This window comes from Tachypleus tridentatus, chromosome 13, assembly GCF_004210375.1.
Source record: "Tachypleus tridentatus isolate NWPU-2018 chromosome 13, ASM421037v1, whole genome shotgun sequence".
NCBI classification, from domain to species: Eukaryota; Metazoa; Arthropoda; class Merostomata; order Xiphosura; family Limulidae; genus Tachypleus; species Tachypleus tridentatus.
Window position 1 is genome coordinate 57,788,859 of NC_134837.1, and position 18,577 is coordinate 57,807,435.

The 18,577-nt window shown below is 33.3% G+C and overlaps 1 protein-coding gene across 6 annotated transcripts in view; it reads right to left on the reverse strand.

Annotated features, from left to right (window-relative positions):
- Positions 1-18,577, reverse strand: part of LOC143240530 (phosphorylase b kinase gamma catalytic chain, skeletal muscle/heart isoform-like) — a 58,134-nt gene that overhangs the window by 21,509 nt on the left and 18,048 nt on the right. For all 6 annotated transcript variants that reach the window (XM_076483110.1, XM_076483113.1, XM_076483114.1 and 3 more), the window contains 6 exons: positions 17,325-17,379; positions 16,200-16,265; positions 14,775-14,847; positions 14,142-14,232; positions 8,684-8,774; positions 5,530-5,559 (listed from right to left, as the gene is read on the reverse strand). In XM_076483110.1, coding sequence (XP_076339225.1) covers positions 5,530-5,559; positions 8,684-8,774; positions 14,142-14,232; positions 14,775-14,847; positions 16,200-16,265; positions 17,325-17,379 — 406 coding nt within the window. The remainder of the gene's footprint in view (positions 1-5,529; positions 5,560-8,683; positions 8,775-14,141; positions 14,233-14,774; positions 14,848-16,199; positions 16,266-17,324; positions 17,380-18,577) is intronic.

The following is an 18,577-nucleotide window of genomic DNA, read 5'->3' on the forward strand; positions in this document are numbered from 1 at the left end:
CATTAAATTAAAACATTTATTATCTTGAAGACACTGTTGTATACATTAAAGTTACATTATACAATCACTTTTTTGCAATTATAGTGCAGTAAGTTTAAGAACCAAAAAAATAAAAGTGTCTACCTATTACACACGTCTATTTGACCTACTATATGTAAAGACAAGTTGACAAATTTCCTTAAGTCCAATGCATTAAAACACTTTCTCAATTATACCAATTATATTGGAATATTAGTTAAACTGTAGAAACAAAAAATAAAATACTTTTAGCCATGTATTGCTAAAAACAAGTCCCTCCAGTATCAACATTATAAGTGTATTATAATTCTAATTCATGAAAATTCAAAGAAAACAAAATTCATGTCACAGGCAGAAAATTTAAATATAATGTTACTCTATCTTGTTTATTGTATGACACAGTTTCTTATTATTATACCATTAATTTCTCTAACCATTGGCCTTCTTTAGGATGGTGTGTTCTGTCATAGCTACAATATAATTTTTTTCAAATCATATGGACAAGAATGTGTAAATAATACTGATTAAAAATACTGTTTGAAAAATCCAAATTTTACCTTTTATCAATCATTAAGACTCAAAATAGTTAAGAATTGCAATAAAGCAACTCCAAAAATGTCTCTCTTAGTGGCAATGGTTTACTACATGAATGTCATTAATATCAATGGTAAAGAAAAGTAGTCAATAAAAACCATGCCACACATATGAAGTGTACACTACTGGATGCATCCATGTGGATAACTGGCATATTTGATATCAAATTCTTGTCCCACTCATGGGTAGAGTATTGGGTATCCTGCATTTCCTGTCATGCCTTTTTTGAGAGCTACAAATACTTGCCATAGGAATTTATTTTATTTTACTAAATTTTGAGACTCATAATATTTACACAAATGTGTAGATTTAAAAGTTCTGTTTTTCCTATGTATAGCAATGACTTCAAATTCTATCACATTTGTGAAACTCGTATATCATAATAAACAAAAACATTTTCTTTACCTGAAAATGTATTTCTACTAGACACTGCCTCTTCATACACAAACCTGTCTTTCTTGGGCATCTGTCTCAGAGACTTGCATGCCACTAGCCTTTAGGCAATTGCCACCTGAACTCACAAGATTTCCTGTGATTTGCACTACTGCATAGACATTATTATGCAGCAAAATCTTCCACCAATAGTATGGCGACACAACCTTCTTGCTCACTTCCCACTGAAATTGCACATTTCATTCAGCCCCCACCTATCCTGTCCCTCTATGCTCTTGCATTCTTGATTTTCATTCCTTGACAAGTAGATACTAAGTAGATCTGGAAGTGGGGAGAAAGCATGTGAAGAGATATCTGTTAAAAATACATTTTCAGGAAAGGAAAATATTAACTTCTAAGGTGATACACACCTCTTCATACAGAAAGTTAGAATCCCACATTCATATGGGAGAGGGGCTGGTGCAAAATTTACCAAGAAGAGTTCCTTTAGGAAAGCACCTAATGGAAACCCATTGCAGAGGCTCCATAGGGGGACATTTGTGGGAGAGTGCATCACATATGCTTCTCAGTACACTCTTTGCTCAGATTGGATGAAAGGAAGAAAGAAGAGGCAAACACCGTGTGTGTCTTAGGTATGGGCAGAATAAAAACATGGTCATTTGAGGACTTGTGCACAAGATATCAGAGAAACAATATGTGTGGCATGGTTGGAAAGCATTCAAACTGTATCTAGTTCTCACTTCAACCCTACCGTCAGATTTACTGGACCAACACTGACTGTGAGAAAAGGGCACAGGAATCATTAGTGCATGCTAGTCTTAAATCTGCTGTCAAACTCTTGGCCCTATATTAGTTGAAGGATGAGTGCACAGAATATATGCCACAAGTGTCTTGTCACAATTCTACCATCAGACTCTTGGACCAGGACTGATAGCAGGAGAATGGTAAGACAACATAATGTATGTGCAGAAAAAGAACATGAATTATTTTTAAATGGTCATCCACACTAAACAGAATAGAAAGTAACTGCAGGTAATAGGTCTGTTAATTCGAGTTCAAAATCAATTTCTTCCAGTCTGCTTTATGATGAAGGTCCCAACATTCTCCACCTCATCACCAGGAAGCAGATGGGGAAAGAACTTTCATTTCAAAAAACAAGGCAGGGTTCATGTATGTAGACCAAGTACACAATTAACATCAGGACCCCAGGAACCTGACCTTTGGGTAAGTATAAGAAAATGGAATGCCAGATGGTGGGTCAATTCTAGTCCAAAACCAAGCAGAATTTGGAGTTTTTTGTCTTGTATTCAATACGGGAGGATTCCAATCAACCACATACATGAGGACTTGTGTGGGCTGATCAGAGCATCTAGAAACCAACACCTAAATGGCAGTGGGATGCTCACTTCCCACTAAAATGGCACATTTCAGTCAGCCCCCATCTATCCTGCCCCAATCAGTGAGGGTTTTGCATGGTCCACCACCCCAGTGCTTAGGAAATGATAAGTGATAAAGTCTCCCACACTTTACTGAAAAGGGAAAGAAGTCATGGTGGGGAGACATGGAGAAATGCTCGGACCCCAAAAGCCTCCTGCCAGATAGGTCTTTTACTGTAGACAGTGCAATGAATAACCATGTGTGAACCCATTTTGAAAAGTCAGGAAGTACAGGAAGTGAATAAAGCACCCCCTGGTGCTTCCAGCATTTTCCATGATATTACATGGAAGAGGTATGGTCTAGATTAGAAAGTACACAGATACCAGAATATCTCGAGGATAATTCATGTGGTCTTGCAAAACATTCCATACAAACAGTGAGCATACATATATATAGAGAGAGGAGCAGGCCAGATGGTGCAAGTACTTTCCATTGTTCTGGCTCAATGCCTAATTTCAGTCATTAAATGTACCACAGGTAGCAATCCCAGCCATGCATTGGAATCCTGTATTAAAGCTGGAGAAAAAAAGACGAATGTACTTGATTGACTAAGGACAGTGAGTGGACTAGAGGAGAGAAAAAGAGAGGCAGGAGATGAGAGAGTCAGATAGTGAAGATAGTGAGCAATAAAGGTGTAAGACATAATCAAAATGCCAACCCAGAGGTTCTCATCAAGCACCTATCAGAAATGAGAGACAAGGAAATGGGTGAGATGACAGATTTGATGTGAATAAATATGGAAAAGTCTGTGGAAAATGACCCTTAAAGAAGAGTAATCTAAATGGAACAGTTGTCAGACTTAGTCTGTAAGAGCAGATAGAAACAAATTCCTGGAAGAAAAGAAATTCCTGAGAAGAAAGAAGCAAAATCGAGAACCACAAAAATGGTAATTACAGGTAAGATAGCACCAGACAAAATGAGCAGGGTATAACAAATGGTCTGGGTCTGATCAATTCTAGAGATGAAAAACAGGAGAAAAGGAGTGATCACTTTCTCAACCTTCAAAAGTCTTACAGAGAAAAGACTGGTTAGAATAAAAAAGAAGGTATGAATGGTGGAAGACACAATAGCATAGATTTCCAAATAATGGTTCCCACAGGCAAGAAGTATGAAAAAACAGGTCTTAAGTAAAAGGTGGTACAAGGAGTTAGTGTCCATCAGATTGGAAGAGGCCTGAATAAAGGCAAGCAAGATGATACTGAGGTCCAAATTGGGCACAGGAACAGGGTAAGGAAGTCAATGAAGAAGGAAATATCAGAAAAAGATGGAGAGGATTGGGTAAGAAGCCACCTTGTGATATCAGGAAAGAGAAATGGTGGTAGGCAAGGCTGCCTGATAACAGGCAACAATGGAAACAGCCAGCTCTTTGTCAATCAGCCAAGCAAAAATGGAAGAGAGATGGCCAACAGTAGGACATTCAGGAGGAAGGTAGTTACAGATGAATCAACCTTGAAAAACATGCCATTTTCTGGTAGTTGTAAATGATAGTCAGGCAACAAGAATTAAAAAGAAACAAGGCTACTTTATAGGATGATGATGGACCAAATAAGTACCAAACATGAAGTTGGAGGGATATGATCCTTGGATGAAATAGTAACCTTGGAGTTTGAAGCAAAGAATGAAGGTGGAAAAGGGAAGATGGGTAGACAGAAGATAAAGAAGAGGGAATCAGGGTTCAGCCATCAAGAGGATACCAAAATGAGCATTGTAAATCAACACCAGGAGCTGGAAAAGTGGGTGAGCATATAGGAAAAGATGAGACCTGTCCTACCTGAAAACACTAACAGGCAGGGCTGAAGGATGGGAGACCAAAAGAGGGAGAGTTTAGAATTGAGAGATGTGGCAAAGGCATAAATGAGTAGAGTCATCAGGAAGAGCACACACACAAGAAAATCTAAAGATGAAGAGATCACTCAGCAATCAGAATATGGTCCAGCAAAAGAGTCAATTTGCAATGAGGTTCATAGAGCCTAAAACATGAGAGGCAATGACGTGAAAGCCTTTGAATACTTGTCTTATAAACTTGAACGATTATTTTCAGGTGCTTTCCTACCCTGTACAACACTTATTCTGGACTGCAAGTTTTGGCTAACAAGGCAAATAAATCTGCCAGTATTGCTCACTTGAGAGAAATCTTGGCTACTTCACTACCGGGTGCATCCACAGGCAAGTATCGCTCACATTAGTTATTGTAACTTAAGCAAGTGCAGGCTAGGCCATCTAATTATAGCACTCTGGTCTGTTGAGAGTCACGTCATAAAGTAGCTTATAGGTTTGGGCCTAATTGAAACTTAAAGTATAGAAGCATTTCTATTGAATGTAAAAGAAACTGGCAGGTTACTAATCTGTAACTAGCCAGTTTGCTTTAATGGTTGATAAAATTAACATTACAGCATGTTTATTTTATTATCAGTAAAGATTTGCAGTCAAAAATGTTTGAAATAAACTTGTTTAATGACAAGTGTCATTTCAATTTCTTTTTGTATTTTATACAAATAAATGTGATAGTATCAATACTGCCACCACCATTACTGCAAGTAGGAGAAGCTAAATAATGCACATAAAGTACAGAGGAAAAAGAACCCTCCATATTCCACCCTGTACTGTCATTCAGTACCCTACTATTGCTAGGAACTGTATGGTATACTAACTTCCTTCTCAAATCATTTCCTTTCCACTTCATTATAACAACTAATATTTTGTTTAAAACTTATTAACTGTTAAATTTTACTTCACTAATAATTTAATTTTTTATTAGTTAGAGTTTCTTTTGTAAAGGAATTTGATCATTAGGAATGCAAGTCTGAAAATGGTTATTACACTTTTCATTAATCCACACAAATCTACCAAAATATTAGTTACAACCAATTCTTTTATGAAAAATGAATACTGACACACTACAATGGAGTGCTCAAATATAACAAAATATTTCATGTACAATGCAAGAAATTCTATAGAAAAATTCTTCTCACTCTTGCAGAAGCATAAAGTTATGTCATGAGATACTAAACAAATATAATCAATACTGTACAATACTCACTTGTATTTCTACTAGGTAAATAAAACTTAGTTGAAAAAGCAACTTACAGAGTATACATGATCACACCACAGGCCCATCTGTCAAAAGGAATTAAAACAATAATGAAAGTTATTTAATATTTTCATATTGACAGTTTAATCATGCTTTTATTACAAATGTTAGAACTATATAAATTATTAAAAACAATTATGGAATAATAACATGTGACATAAATACAGGAATCCCAAACAATGAGTAATTGCAACAGAATTGTCAATTTATCATTAATGCAATATGTTATCATGGTAAAAACATAAAAGAAGGCAAATATGTTATACAATGCATTAGTATTTTGTATGTATTTTAGACAGACCAGTACACCTTGTTTTTATGGTACCATAAATGTACGAAGGTATAATGGTGAAATATTATTACAAGTGTCCTGTATTACTCTCTACAATTCAACTAAGGTTTTCAAGTGCCACCTGAGATTCTCAACTTTAAAATAAATCCCATATAGAGCTTTAACAATATTTACATAAGGAAATCATGCAGGCTAGGCCATGCCTATGAGTGTTCCATCATTCGTATTCTTTCAAGTATTATTTCACTGCATTTATTATACACTTGACGTCATTGTCTTGATAGATAAATCCATGTCCAACAGGTCTTTTTTCTAAGAGTATGATATGGTGGATAAGAAAATGGTTATATCTGTCAGTAGTTAATTTGTCATAAATTTTGTTTATATTTTCAAAATCACTGACTGAAATGAAACCCAGTCTTGCACTGGTCCTCTACCATGCTTCACTGTAGATATTGTTCACTGACCATGATCCTATTTTACTCTTTGCCATATAAAAACTATGGCTGATTATAGTAAAATAGTTTCCACTTGTTAATAAATAGTGCTTTCCTTTAGCTTCACTCAGCCCATTATTTAAAGTCTGATGCCCATTCTAGTCTTCTGGCTTGAATTTTCTCTCCTAAGGAGATGTATTTGAGCAGCTCCACATTCAATGAGATTTCTTTGTGCTAATATGTATCTCACTGTTCTTAGAGCCAGATTATTAGTAAAACTTCTACTGAATTGTGATATAAAACATAAAGAACATACTCAGAATTACTTAACATCACTTATTAAGAATTTGGGATATCTGTTTCAGCCATATCCATCCATTGTAAACGGTAATAATTTCATGTACTCTTTTCAGAGTTTTAACGTGGCTTGTACTAAAATATTAAAATCTGGCTTCAATCTGTTGCAAGACTGTTTTATACTTATTTTACATGTAGCAGATTTGTTGTAGGAAACATAACCACATTAATTACATTACTGCTGAGAATAGCATGATTGCCTATACTTTTATTGATATTATGTTGGTATAGCACTGTCTGACAACCAATCACAAACTATTGACAAATGACTGTACTTTGAAGCAGTTCATTTTCACACAAAATAAGGGAATTTTTAAATTTTGTACTCATTTTATTTATTTTTGCCACAAGTATTTCAAATACTTTATACATGCATGCACAAATGTGCATGAGCATTGTTTTTTGTTTTTAATTTCGTACAAAGCTACACGAGGACTATCTGTGCTAGCCGTCCCTTATTTAGCAGTGTGAGACTAGAGGGAAGGCAGCTTGTCATCACCACCCATCACCAACTCTTGAGCTACTCTTTTACCAATGAATAATTGGATTGACTGTCACATTATAATGCCCCCACGGCTGAAAGGACGAGCATGTTTGGTGCGACCGGGATTCAAGCCCAAGACCATCGGATTATGAGTCGAACGCCTTAACACACTTGGCCATGCCGGGCTGTGCATGAGATACACACACTTTACTTTCTGTACTGAAACAATTTGTGATTTTAAGTAGCTATGTGCATTTGCAAGTTGATTAAAGTTATGAATACTGGATATTTTTCAGCAGTTACAGTTATAACTGAATGGAGTAGGCACCATTAAAGCTAAGAATTAGTCACCTAAGTTAAAGTTTAAAGAATATTTATCAGTAAGAAAGTACAACATAGAAAATGTGTTGTTACTGAAATGTGAGAGACACAACTGATCTAACTTATAGATCAAATCAGGGATCTTATATGCTTGTAAAGAACTCATTTAATCTAAATATGGATATCCTTAACAATAAGATCATCACTGACATGCACTGTTTCAACAAGCAATAGTGTATTATGCAGTATGCATGAAGTCTTCATGAGCAAAAATAAACAGCAGAAATGTATGGTATATACACATGGTGACAATTACTTAGAAACAGAAACAACCTAAGTTTAAATTAAACATAATCATAGTATACAAGATGTAGAATTTTACTGAATAGTTAGTGTTTAGGGAAAAGCTTTTTAATAAAAACTATTACAACTGAGAAAGCTGAAATTAACCCTTTGAGGATCAAGGTAATCTTATGGAACTCTTAAGTGCAAATTACAAATCCATATTGAAAATTTAATTTAAAATATAGTTATCATCTGTTTCAATAATTTTGAACCATAGAAAAACTGTCACAATATTTTATAATTATTATCTAATTAATGTCACAACTAAAAGTTGAAAAATATCTGAACTTTCAAGTTTGTAGCACATGTATTTATCTACTTTTATTATTGCCATCATAGCTTATAATGCATTAATAAACTGTGCAGAAATATAATGAAATTTATGTATTTTTCAAGCTTCCTGAGGTATTATAAGTACATTTGTGATGTTATTAGGTTAACTTGCACTTGTACATTCTACTGAAAGATTTAATAAATGGGTATGTTTTTCAGTTTTGAAAATACACACACTTCTAGCTAAAGACTAATGTCAGTGTCAGATATTCAGCTTAAAAACATCAAGAACTTGCCAGCCATCTGTAATGGGAATTTTAAATCAGAGAAGTGCTGAAGCAATAGCAGTCTGGTAATTAGACCTAAAAATTCTTTTATTGTTTATGTTAATGATTTCGTTGTTCTGACAATCTAAGACAAAATGGAGCAATTTTATTATTTCTTATTAAAAGTATTTTACAATGAACTTTCACAAAATTCAGAAGCTAAAAAGGCATAAAAATATAAACCTTTCTGCAGAAAGTATGTGTCAAGTTTTTAGTTCCCCACAAAAGACCAGCATGAATCAGTTGAACAGATCCAATTTTTGGGGATTCAATTAGGCTGTAAAATAACTCAAAGGCTCATTAGAAACAACTTACACATCAACTTCCTGGTTATAACCTACTGCATTCTCATACATTGAGGCCTTAAGCAATTCTGGAGCCAAATATCCTGGTGTTCCACACAGTTCTGAAAAATAAATTTTAAAAGCATCATTATTATAATCTACATATATTTATCAAATTGACCCCATAAAATAGTACCATCACACAAAATATATAAATAAATTTTTAAAGTGCATTAATATTGAAGAAAATCTTAAGAAATTTCCTTAATAACACATTGTAATTCTGCTAATGACCAACAGCTTTAAACCTCACCATAAATTACTTTCTAACTCCTTTCAATACATTTTCAGACTACTTTTCACATATGTCATTACTATCTATTCATTCTATGATACTTGGGCACATCAAATTAACACATCTGTTATGTGGATTGTTTTACTGCACTTCACAAAAACGTACTATATGAAATAGTTTTAAACTTCAGAATAACTGTATAAAAATTATGTATGTAGCTCCTGCACATATAAAATATATTACTTTATATGGAATATCTGTATAAATATATATGTTTAGAAAAGTTTAAAACATTTTATTGTGATTATGCATTTTAAGAAACGATTTAAAATACTAACCTTTCTTGTTTATTTGCTGTAAAGTACAAAACTACACAGTGGGCTTTCTGTACTCTGCCCACCATGGGAGTTCAGAACCCAATTTTCAGTATGATAAGTCCACTGACTTAATGCTGAGCCACTGAGAAGGGTAACTTTCTTATACATTTTAATTGTTTCTTATATTCTTTTAAAACTTCATTGTAAATTTTTACTTCCTAACACTGAATTGTTTTCTTTATTTTGACTTCAAAAACATCACACACAGTTTAGTAGTGATTAAACGACTGGGATGAAAACAATTTTTTACCACGTCAAAAGTATAAGCTAATTTTATTAGCTGAAAGTTTCATGTTACATGTAATAAGCATTTCTTACATTAATTTATATATATATTTTTTACATTTCTCTTTAGTGATTTTCTATGCCTATTTAAGTAGCAGTTTAGACTGATAAGGTCTGATGTAAACATGGTCTAACATGATGGTCTCAATGGCAAAATTAAATTTGATATAGTTGGGTGAAAAATTAGTTAAGCCTATTTCATTTTGTTTCATGAAAAACATTTATTTTTCTATCATACTGTTATAATATTCAAGTGAAGTACCAAATGATAAATAAATTAAGCTCTATGTGAGGTTAAAGATATCAGAGCTGTAACTGTGGCAAAAGGTGTACATAAACATCTTTCCTTCCAATAGCATATCACTTAAGCTTTTATCACTTTATTCTAACTGGTTTTTTGGTTGTTTGATGTTTTTTGATCAATTAGGTTATTTTCACCAAATAACCAGTAAAAAATGTAAAAATACACTTTTTTTTATAAAGCATAAAAATAAAATGAGGTAAAATGAAACAATGTTCAGAATTAAGATAAAATATCTAAATAGAATTAAAAAAGCCAATGGCTCATAAAAAGTTATAAACTCAAGTAAGTTGGACAGTCTCACCAGCACCAATGACACTGTCCAATGCCAGGAATAAACCCATAAAAAAGACGTCTAAAATGGTTCTGCCACTCTGACTCATTGTGACAACAGCACAACAGTAAAACTTGTGTTATTGTAACTTGAATGTTACAAAGGCCACGCACTGAAGGATCTGTCCCAGGTAAAAGAAGACAATGAGTAAAACTGCGACCAATGCATAGCCTAGTTAGGACAACTTCTCCTTCCAATTCTTACAGAAACAAGATAGCCAAAGAACAACAGATGGTTTGATCTGGAAAAGCTTGTTACAGTGTTGCTCACTTCAGTTTGATTTCAGCTGTGACTTCAATACAGAAGCGTAGTCCATATAAGAGAAAAGGCACAGCTGTGGTTTCAGCGAGCTTGTTCCTGATGTGGCCAGCTATCCGGAAAAACTGAATATTAATAGAAGATAAATAAAAATGGGCCAGCCATTGTTGAATATCAATGAGAACAGAGTGAGAACTTACACTGCAATTCCAAGGCCAGAAGAGCTAAGAGACTCAGTGTAAATAGCACAATTGGTATACTTCATAGCTTCTATGTGGCCCAGGGTAAAAGGACAAGCATACAACTGAGCAATAAATATAAAATCTGTGGAGAAGAAACTACCTTGAAACTACCATGAAAATTAGCATATAAAAATAAGTTATGTTTTTCAATCTAGAATTACTACAAATTATGATACAAAAACACATTTAATCTTAACAGCGTCAATCTCATTGCATTATACATTTATATCTATTTATTATACTGACCTTTCATCGACATCAGAAGTTACAACATGAGGGACACATGCACTCACTTCAGTATATTAAAACATAAAAAACCTGCATTTACAGAGTGACCTATTTTGACTGTATGTTAGTGAACTAATATTTGGAAACTACAGTCATATTTCAGTTATAATACATTATATACTTATATGCATTATTACTTGTGGAAAAAGTTAAATTTATTTTCTTACAACATAATACTGTAAATAAAGAAGTAGAGCACACAGTTATCTCTTCTAGTTATGAACTTTGTACTTTTTGTAGATTGCCAAGTGTTATAAAATTTCACATATGGAAGGTGTTAAATGAAATGACTTTTTAAGGTTTTATACATGCAGGGTGTCCCAAAATAACGTTTACACTCTTTGAATCTGTATAACTAATAAACCGTTTCTTTTGTTTCAGATTTGACTTGTGTCCAAGGATGGCAGATAATCAGCTCACAATCGAGCACGAAATATTCATTCTCAAAACTTTTTGGAAAGTCGAAAACAAAGCTGAAGTGCAAAGACGTTTTACTAGAAAGTTCCATATGGATACGCCATCTCGCCCCAGCACTTCACGCATCATCGCCAAGTTTGATGAACACGGAACTCTCCACCATATGAGAAAGGGTCGCTCCGGTTGAAAAAGATCATCAACAAGCCCAACAAGAGAGCAAGAGGTCATTGATAATGTTCTGAATTCTCCAAGAAAATCAGTGCGCCAACTGTCTCGTGAAACAGGTATCCCTAAATCCAGCGTTCATCGCATTTTGAAGCGTACCCAATTTAAAAGTTTCATCCCATTGCTTGTTCACGCTCTGAATGAAGATGACCCTGATCGAAGGGTTGAGTTCTGTGAATGATATCTTGCTAGATGTGCAGGCGATGATGAATTTCCACTCAAAATTGTTTGGAGTGACGAAGCAACGTTTAAGCTGAATGGCTCAATAAACCAACACAACTGCACCTACTGGGCAACAGAAAATCCACATGTTACAGAGGAACATCACTTGAATTTGCCTGGAGTGACTGTGTGGTGTGGTCTGTCCGCTAGGGGACTCATCGGACCATTCTTTTTCCAAGACATCGTAACAGGATTGAATTATCTCAACATGCTAAAAGAGTTTGCCATGCCATGCATCCAAGAACAATTTGGGAAGAAGAGTGTTTCTTCCAGTAGGATGGCGCTTCTCCCCTCCCCACTTCCATCGCAATGTGGGAGCTTATCTGGATGCATCTATGCCAGACAGATGGATTGGACGAAGAGGAAGTGTAGAATTTCCTGCGAGATCACCAGATTTGACGAATTGAGAGTTGCAATTGAAGAACAATGTGCTTTAATACCAGATGAGATGGTGTTTGATGTGTGCACTTCCATTTCTTCCCGTTATGAGACGTGTCTGGAGCAGAAAGAATTTCAGTTTCAACACCTGAAGTGAAACAAGCAAATTGTGACATTTTACAATTTCAACCAAGGAGAGTTTTCCTTGAGAAGAATTTCATTTGTTATTTTTTCTCTTGATTTCAGTATTAAATCTTTAAATATATCCTTTGGCTATCATATGTATCTTGTTTCATTGTTAAAATCAATAAACAAGGCAAGTTATAATGATCCAAAGAGTGTAAACGTTATTTTGGGACACCCTGTATATATATACATTTTGAAATAACACAAAATCATGAATTACTGTATTAATACCATAGAATTCCTCTATAACTTATCAAGCTTGGAAACTATGCTGTAATTCTGTCTAAAAAATACGAAATGTTAGGATCATTAAAGTACAACCTTACCATTTTGAATCTTGTGTACAAATAGATTTCCTTATCTTTATATTTGAAAAAGGTTGTGAGAGCCATTAGGTGAGCATTCTAAGCTTTTGATTGGTTATTCATACATCATAGGAAGAAGATGTACATAAGTGTTTGTTTCCAAAAATTAAAAGAGGTAAATGTGGCCACTGTATTTGAATCAGTAACTTTAGTAATATTTCAGCAAATAAAAAAGACAGGAGGTTCTTATTTTATACTCTAGCTTGTCAATATAGGTCATTTGACTTTCTAATTCATAAGAATCTATAGACTTTGTATTTGGACATCATAAGCATCTAATTTGAACCAATGATATATTCAAAATTCCATGTAACACACAAAATTTGACATTTAGGTGTTTCTTTTAAAACATTTACCTTTAAATTAAGAAATGCACTAATGTATAATACCAAAATTTGAATTATACTTTTTTCAATTTGCTACCAAATGTATTGATACAGGTTCATAAAATAGTAGTTAAATAAAATTTTGAATGAAAGTCAACAAACACAACGACTTGGCATCTGACTGGTATCAATAGAGTTAACTGAATAAATTTGAAATCCAAGTGTTTCTTTTATTATTTGAAAAAATTATTATAAGATTAAATTTTTTATAAAATTCTTTAAATCAATGATTTAGTTTTGTCCTTGAGGCAAGATGCACATACTTGGGTGTGTAGACTTAAATAAATACATATTCTAAACAATTAAATGGTTTTGGGTAAATTTCATGGTGAAAATTTCCCATTAAAACTTTATTGTAATGTGTTTTAAGAATGTGGAATGCATTATCAAACTACGAACATAATATCTTGGATTGTAAAGCTGTATATCATAGTTTTCCTAGAGAAAACTAAACATTGTAATACAGCTGTGTAGTTGTTGTTACTATTGTTTTAGCACAAAGATACACCATAGACTATTTACACTCTGTCCACCAAAGAAAATGAAACCCCAGATCTTAACATTCTAGATGCTGAAGCTTCCAGTTAACCTTCTAGGGAGTAGCTTTCTAGATTATTTAGCACAACTCAATTAATTTCATCATTATGTCATCAGAACTTGTGAAATGCAAGTCACCTAGATTTGAAAAGAACAATAAAATATTTCTGATGTAGATTTACAATAACAAGAAAATATTTTAACATTTCAATGTAGGAATCTTATTAAAAAAAAAAAAAGTCTTAATTTTTGAAAGTTTTTACCTAAACTTTTTCCTTTCAAGATAGCCCAACATGGCTTTGCCATTACAAAACACACACACACGCACATCCTAAATGTTTTAAATGTCACAGCTGTTGCATTTTACTATTAAGTCACTTATGTTTACCTTACCAAATAGACGCTCTTCTTGTTTAACAATTTTGGCAAATCCAAAATCTGTGATCTTGACATTGAACTCATCATCCAAAAGAATGTTTTCTGGCTAATAAAGCAAAAATTATAGAAACATTGTTTTGAGACAGTCATAAAGTACTTTACAAGGTGCAATGTAATATTGATGTAAATCAAACTTTGATATATATTTTCAAATATACTCTTTAGAACAATTAATGGACAATTTGAATTTGTAATATTATACTTATAAGAAGGCAAAACCACTGACAAAATGATATGTGTAGGTCAGAAAGAAACCAAACTGAAATTTTCAATCACTGATGATAAACTGATAGATCAAAAAATTAGAAATCCAACAAAATCCAAAATTTGTTTAGAAATACATCAATTACTTCCTCAACAGTTCCTCAAAATATGAATAAAATATCTGTATTTTATAACACTGAAAACAAGAAGAATAAAAAGAAAACAACTAGTGGGAGCCAATGAAGAGGGTTTGTATTCAAATTATTGTATTTTAAATATAATAAAATTTTCCCTTTCTAACTTTTGCCCTAATTATTCTGTTTGATATTTTATACTATGGTTACATTCCACAAGTGATTGGATATAAACTATCTTTACACATACCTTTAGATCACGGTGAACTACATTCTTGGAATGTATAAACTCTACTGCTTCCAAAAGTTGTTTCATGATAGTTCTGAAGGAACACAAAAAATTTTTTTCTTTTAACAAAACACCTAAAATATGTAGACTATAATGTTTCACCAAAAGTCAGAAAAATGCACTTTTGTTTGTAGAATTCTAGTCCTTGTTTGTTTCTTTTTTGGAATTTCGCACAAAGCTACTCAAGGGCTATCTGTGCTAGCCGTCCCTAATTTAGCAGTGTAAGAATAGAGGGAAGGCAGCTAGTCATTACCACCCACCACCAACTCTTGGGCTACTCTTTTACCAACGAATAGTGGAATTGACTGTCACATTATAATGCCCCCACGGCTGAGAGGGCAAGCATGTTTGGCGCGACTGGGATGCGAACCCGTGACCCTCAGATTACGAGTTGCACGCCTTAACACGCTTGGCCATGCCGGGCCAGAATTCTAGTCACCCTTTTGCTAAAAGAAATGTTATCTTTACACTATATATTTTCTTTTTTGTAACTAAAAGCTTTAAATATTTACTTAAAAACAATAAATACTTGACTGAAATATTACTTAAATGTAAGTAAACAGCATAAACTCCAAACCCACCACAACAATTACAACAAAATTTCTGAGATAGACTATACAAACTCTCAAGGAAAAAAAACTGTTAAAGTTAAAAGCTTAATACACTGGATGTAGGATGTATGTTATTATCTATATATGTAACCAAAATTTCTGTACCCTCTGTTAAATAGCACCATGAATAAAAATCTATACAAGAATTCACACTTTGGGTATTCAAGCTTCAGACAATAAGAAACATAACTATAATACCTTCAACACCCATTTCTTTATAATAGAATACAATTTTAAATAAAAGTACTCTCCTCACAACAGAAACATGACTTTCACTAGCACTGTATGTGAGGGTTTGATCATATCTTTGTTGTTATTTGTAAATGTAGTACCGAGAAACTGGAGTTCTTAAAAAAAACTAATATTTTTCTTAACAAATGGTACCACTTTTAAAATATAAAAAACACCACATTTTATGCTAGTAAAATTTTATGAAAATTTTGATCTCTGTTCATAGAATCATTTTGAGTCAATGACTTGAATGTGCAGTTCTTCCCAGAATTTTTTTATTTCACTTTTTCTAAATTTTTCAATGCAATATGAATACTACAATAAGTAATTACTTGCACAGCCCCATGTTGAGCAGTGTTTTTGCTAATGTTCATAATAATAGTTACATGTATTTGTGTATCTATTTATTTTATTAAACTAAATACACTTCAAAAAGTAGAAAACCAACTATGATGCTAAAGAAACATATTTCTCAGCTGAATAAAAAAAAGGTTAAATAATAACCTTATTTTAAAATTCTCACCAACAAAATCACTACACTTACTTTGTTTTTTTCTCAGAAAGAGCAACTACATTTGTAAGGTAATCAAACAATTCCCCATTCTTACACCTGTAAAGAGAACATCAAATTAACATTAACATCTGTTCACACAAACCAGTACATTTAGACATATTCAGAGATAAGTATATAATAATTAAAACACAAAAAAATGCTACAATCCTGAAAAAAAAGTTAACTGGTTTCTGATTATTGACAGCATAATAAATGATGTCAAAAAAACATGTAGGTTCAACAGGTCTTGATACAAAATGATAAAAACCATATAACCTGAGTACTTTCAAAGGATTGACCTTCCTTCTTCTGGGACAAACTGGGAATTCCAGTATAATAAAATACATGCTATTCTTTTATAGCAGTACCATATGTTTTGTAACAGACTTTTATTTGTTACACATGTAGTGGAGTTTTTTCATGTTAGGAAATGATTTGGTTTGTTTACAATTTAATTCAAAGCTACTTGAGGACTATCTCTGCCAACTCTCATAATTTAGCACTAAAAGACTAGAGGAAAGGTAGCTAGTCATTACCACCCACCACAAACTTCTGAGTTACTGTTTTACCAACAAATAATGGGATTGACCATGACATTATAACATCTCTACAGCTGAAAGGGCAAGCACGTTTACTTAAAAAGGGATTCAAACCCATGACCCCTTGAGCAGGTGGTTTACCTGCTCATACTGTATTAGGAAATGAATTTGGAACATTTGGGAAACAAGCAGATGTCATCAACAATATAGAGAAACTTTGCAATTCTAAATACTGGTTGGAGGCAATACTTGAAACTGCTCTATGCCTAGACCTAAATGAGAATATAAAGATTTTGATTACCAATACAGTTGCTGTTTTTATTGTACTTAACATATTTTTTATACTCAATAACACATAAATGAGGCTTAATATAAAGAGTACACAACTGATCTAACAATAGAATAAGAAAATCACAAAGTGCTTTATAATTTATTAAAAATTATATAAAATTAAAGTTAAAAGTGTACTGTTGATAAAAAAGTAATAAAAATAAATGTTTTTATCAAATAATACCTTTTTTGACAGACATATTGCTAAATATACTTAGTTTTAAATTTAGCAAATACCTTTACTTACAATTCAAAAACTAAGAAGATAAAAGTTGTAGATTCAAACACGTCATGAAGTTCAACTGAAAAAAAAAAATAGCAGTAATCAGAAGTACACATAATCAGCAAAATCAAAAAAATATATAACACAAAAGTTAATATTTTCCTAAACTGAAAATGTATTTCCAATAATATTTACCTCTACTGACACTACAGCTATCTTCAGGGTTTCCACTCTTTGCTCATCTAAACATTTAACACATTTGCTCCAAGCTTTTAAACCCCACTTGAATGCTCTTGCCAAATTCTTATTTGCAAAATACTTTCTCAACTTCAGGTACTGTATATAAACACTTCATTTAGATTATGTATTCACTTTTCGAGACATAAACCGGCTCTTAGTAAAGAGGTAGGGCAGGAGAGTGTCAGCAGAGATAAGTATTATTGGAAATACATTTTTAGTTCAAGAAAATATTAAATTTCAAAACATACTTACACTATACTGACACTATAACCAGAATCCTACACTGAGGGGACCAGTGCAAGCATTATCCATACAGTAAGCATCTATATAGAAAAGGAGGGTAACAAGCTAAAGATAGTATAAGAGTGAGGGAAATACATTACATTCAAAACAGGTATGTTCTTCACCCAAATTTTAGTTCCAATATCAAAGTTAGAACAGAATGAGTATTTGTTAGTAGAAGCCAACCTTAACCAGATAACTGAGGTTACAAAATTTCAGGTTAGAATTAAGGGGTCATAGTACCTATAGCCAACTTTGGTAGCTAGGACTATTGACCCAGAATGTTTTACATACTTTTGATTGGATCCCAGCTAGTAGCCATATAGTGATCCATTTTGCACCACCGGAATCATGATGAGAAACTAAGCAACACTGATGTAGACATACTTTCTCCTCCACCTGAAGAAGTCCAAAAGGCAACACCCCCAGCTCAGAATGATGGGGCCATGTATGCTGCCCTCAACCAAAGGAACAAAACTCATCTGGTCTGGAATTATGAATATTCATCCTCACTCTTCAACCAAGCTGGCAAGGAGTATTCCATTTGTCTTTGTAATTATGGAGAAGATGTGTAACCTGGGTTCAATGATGGATCTAGGATGGGACCACTTCATGTTTAGAATTATCCTTCCATGAACAATATAAAAATCTGACATTGATTAAAGAGAAGAGCCATGTACATCCCAACCAGATAGTGTAGTGTCAAACTTGAACAGCAATTATGAGTAAGCTCCTGCTGAGGTTGGTACCACCCC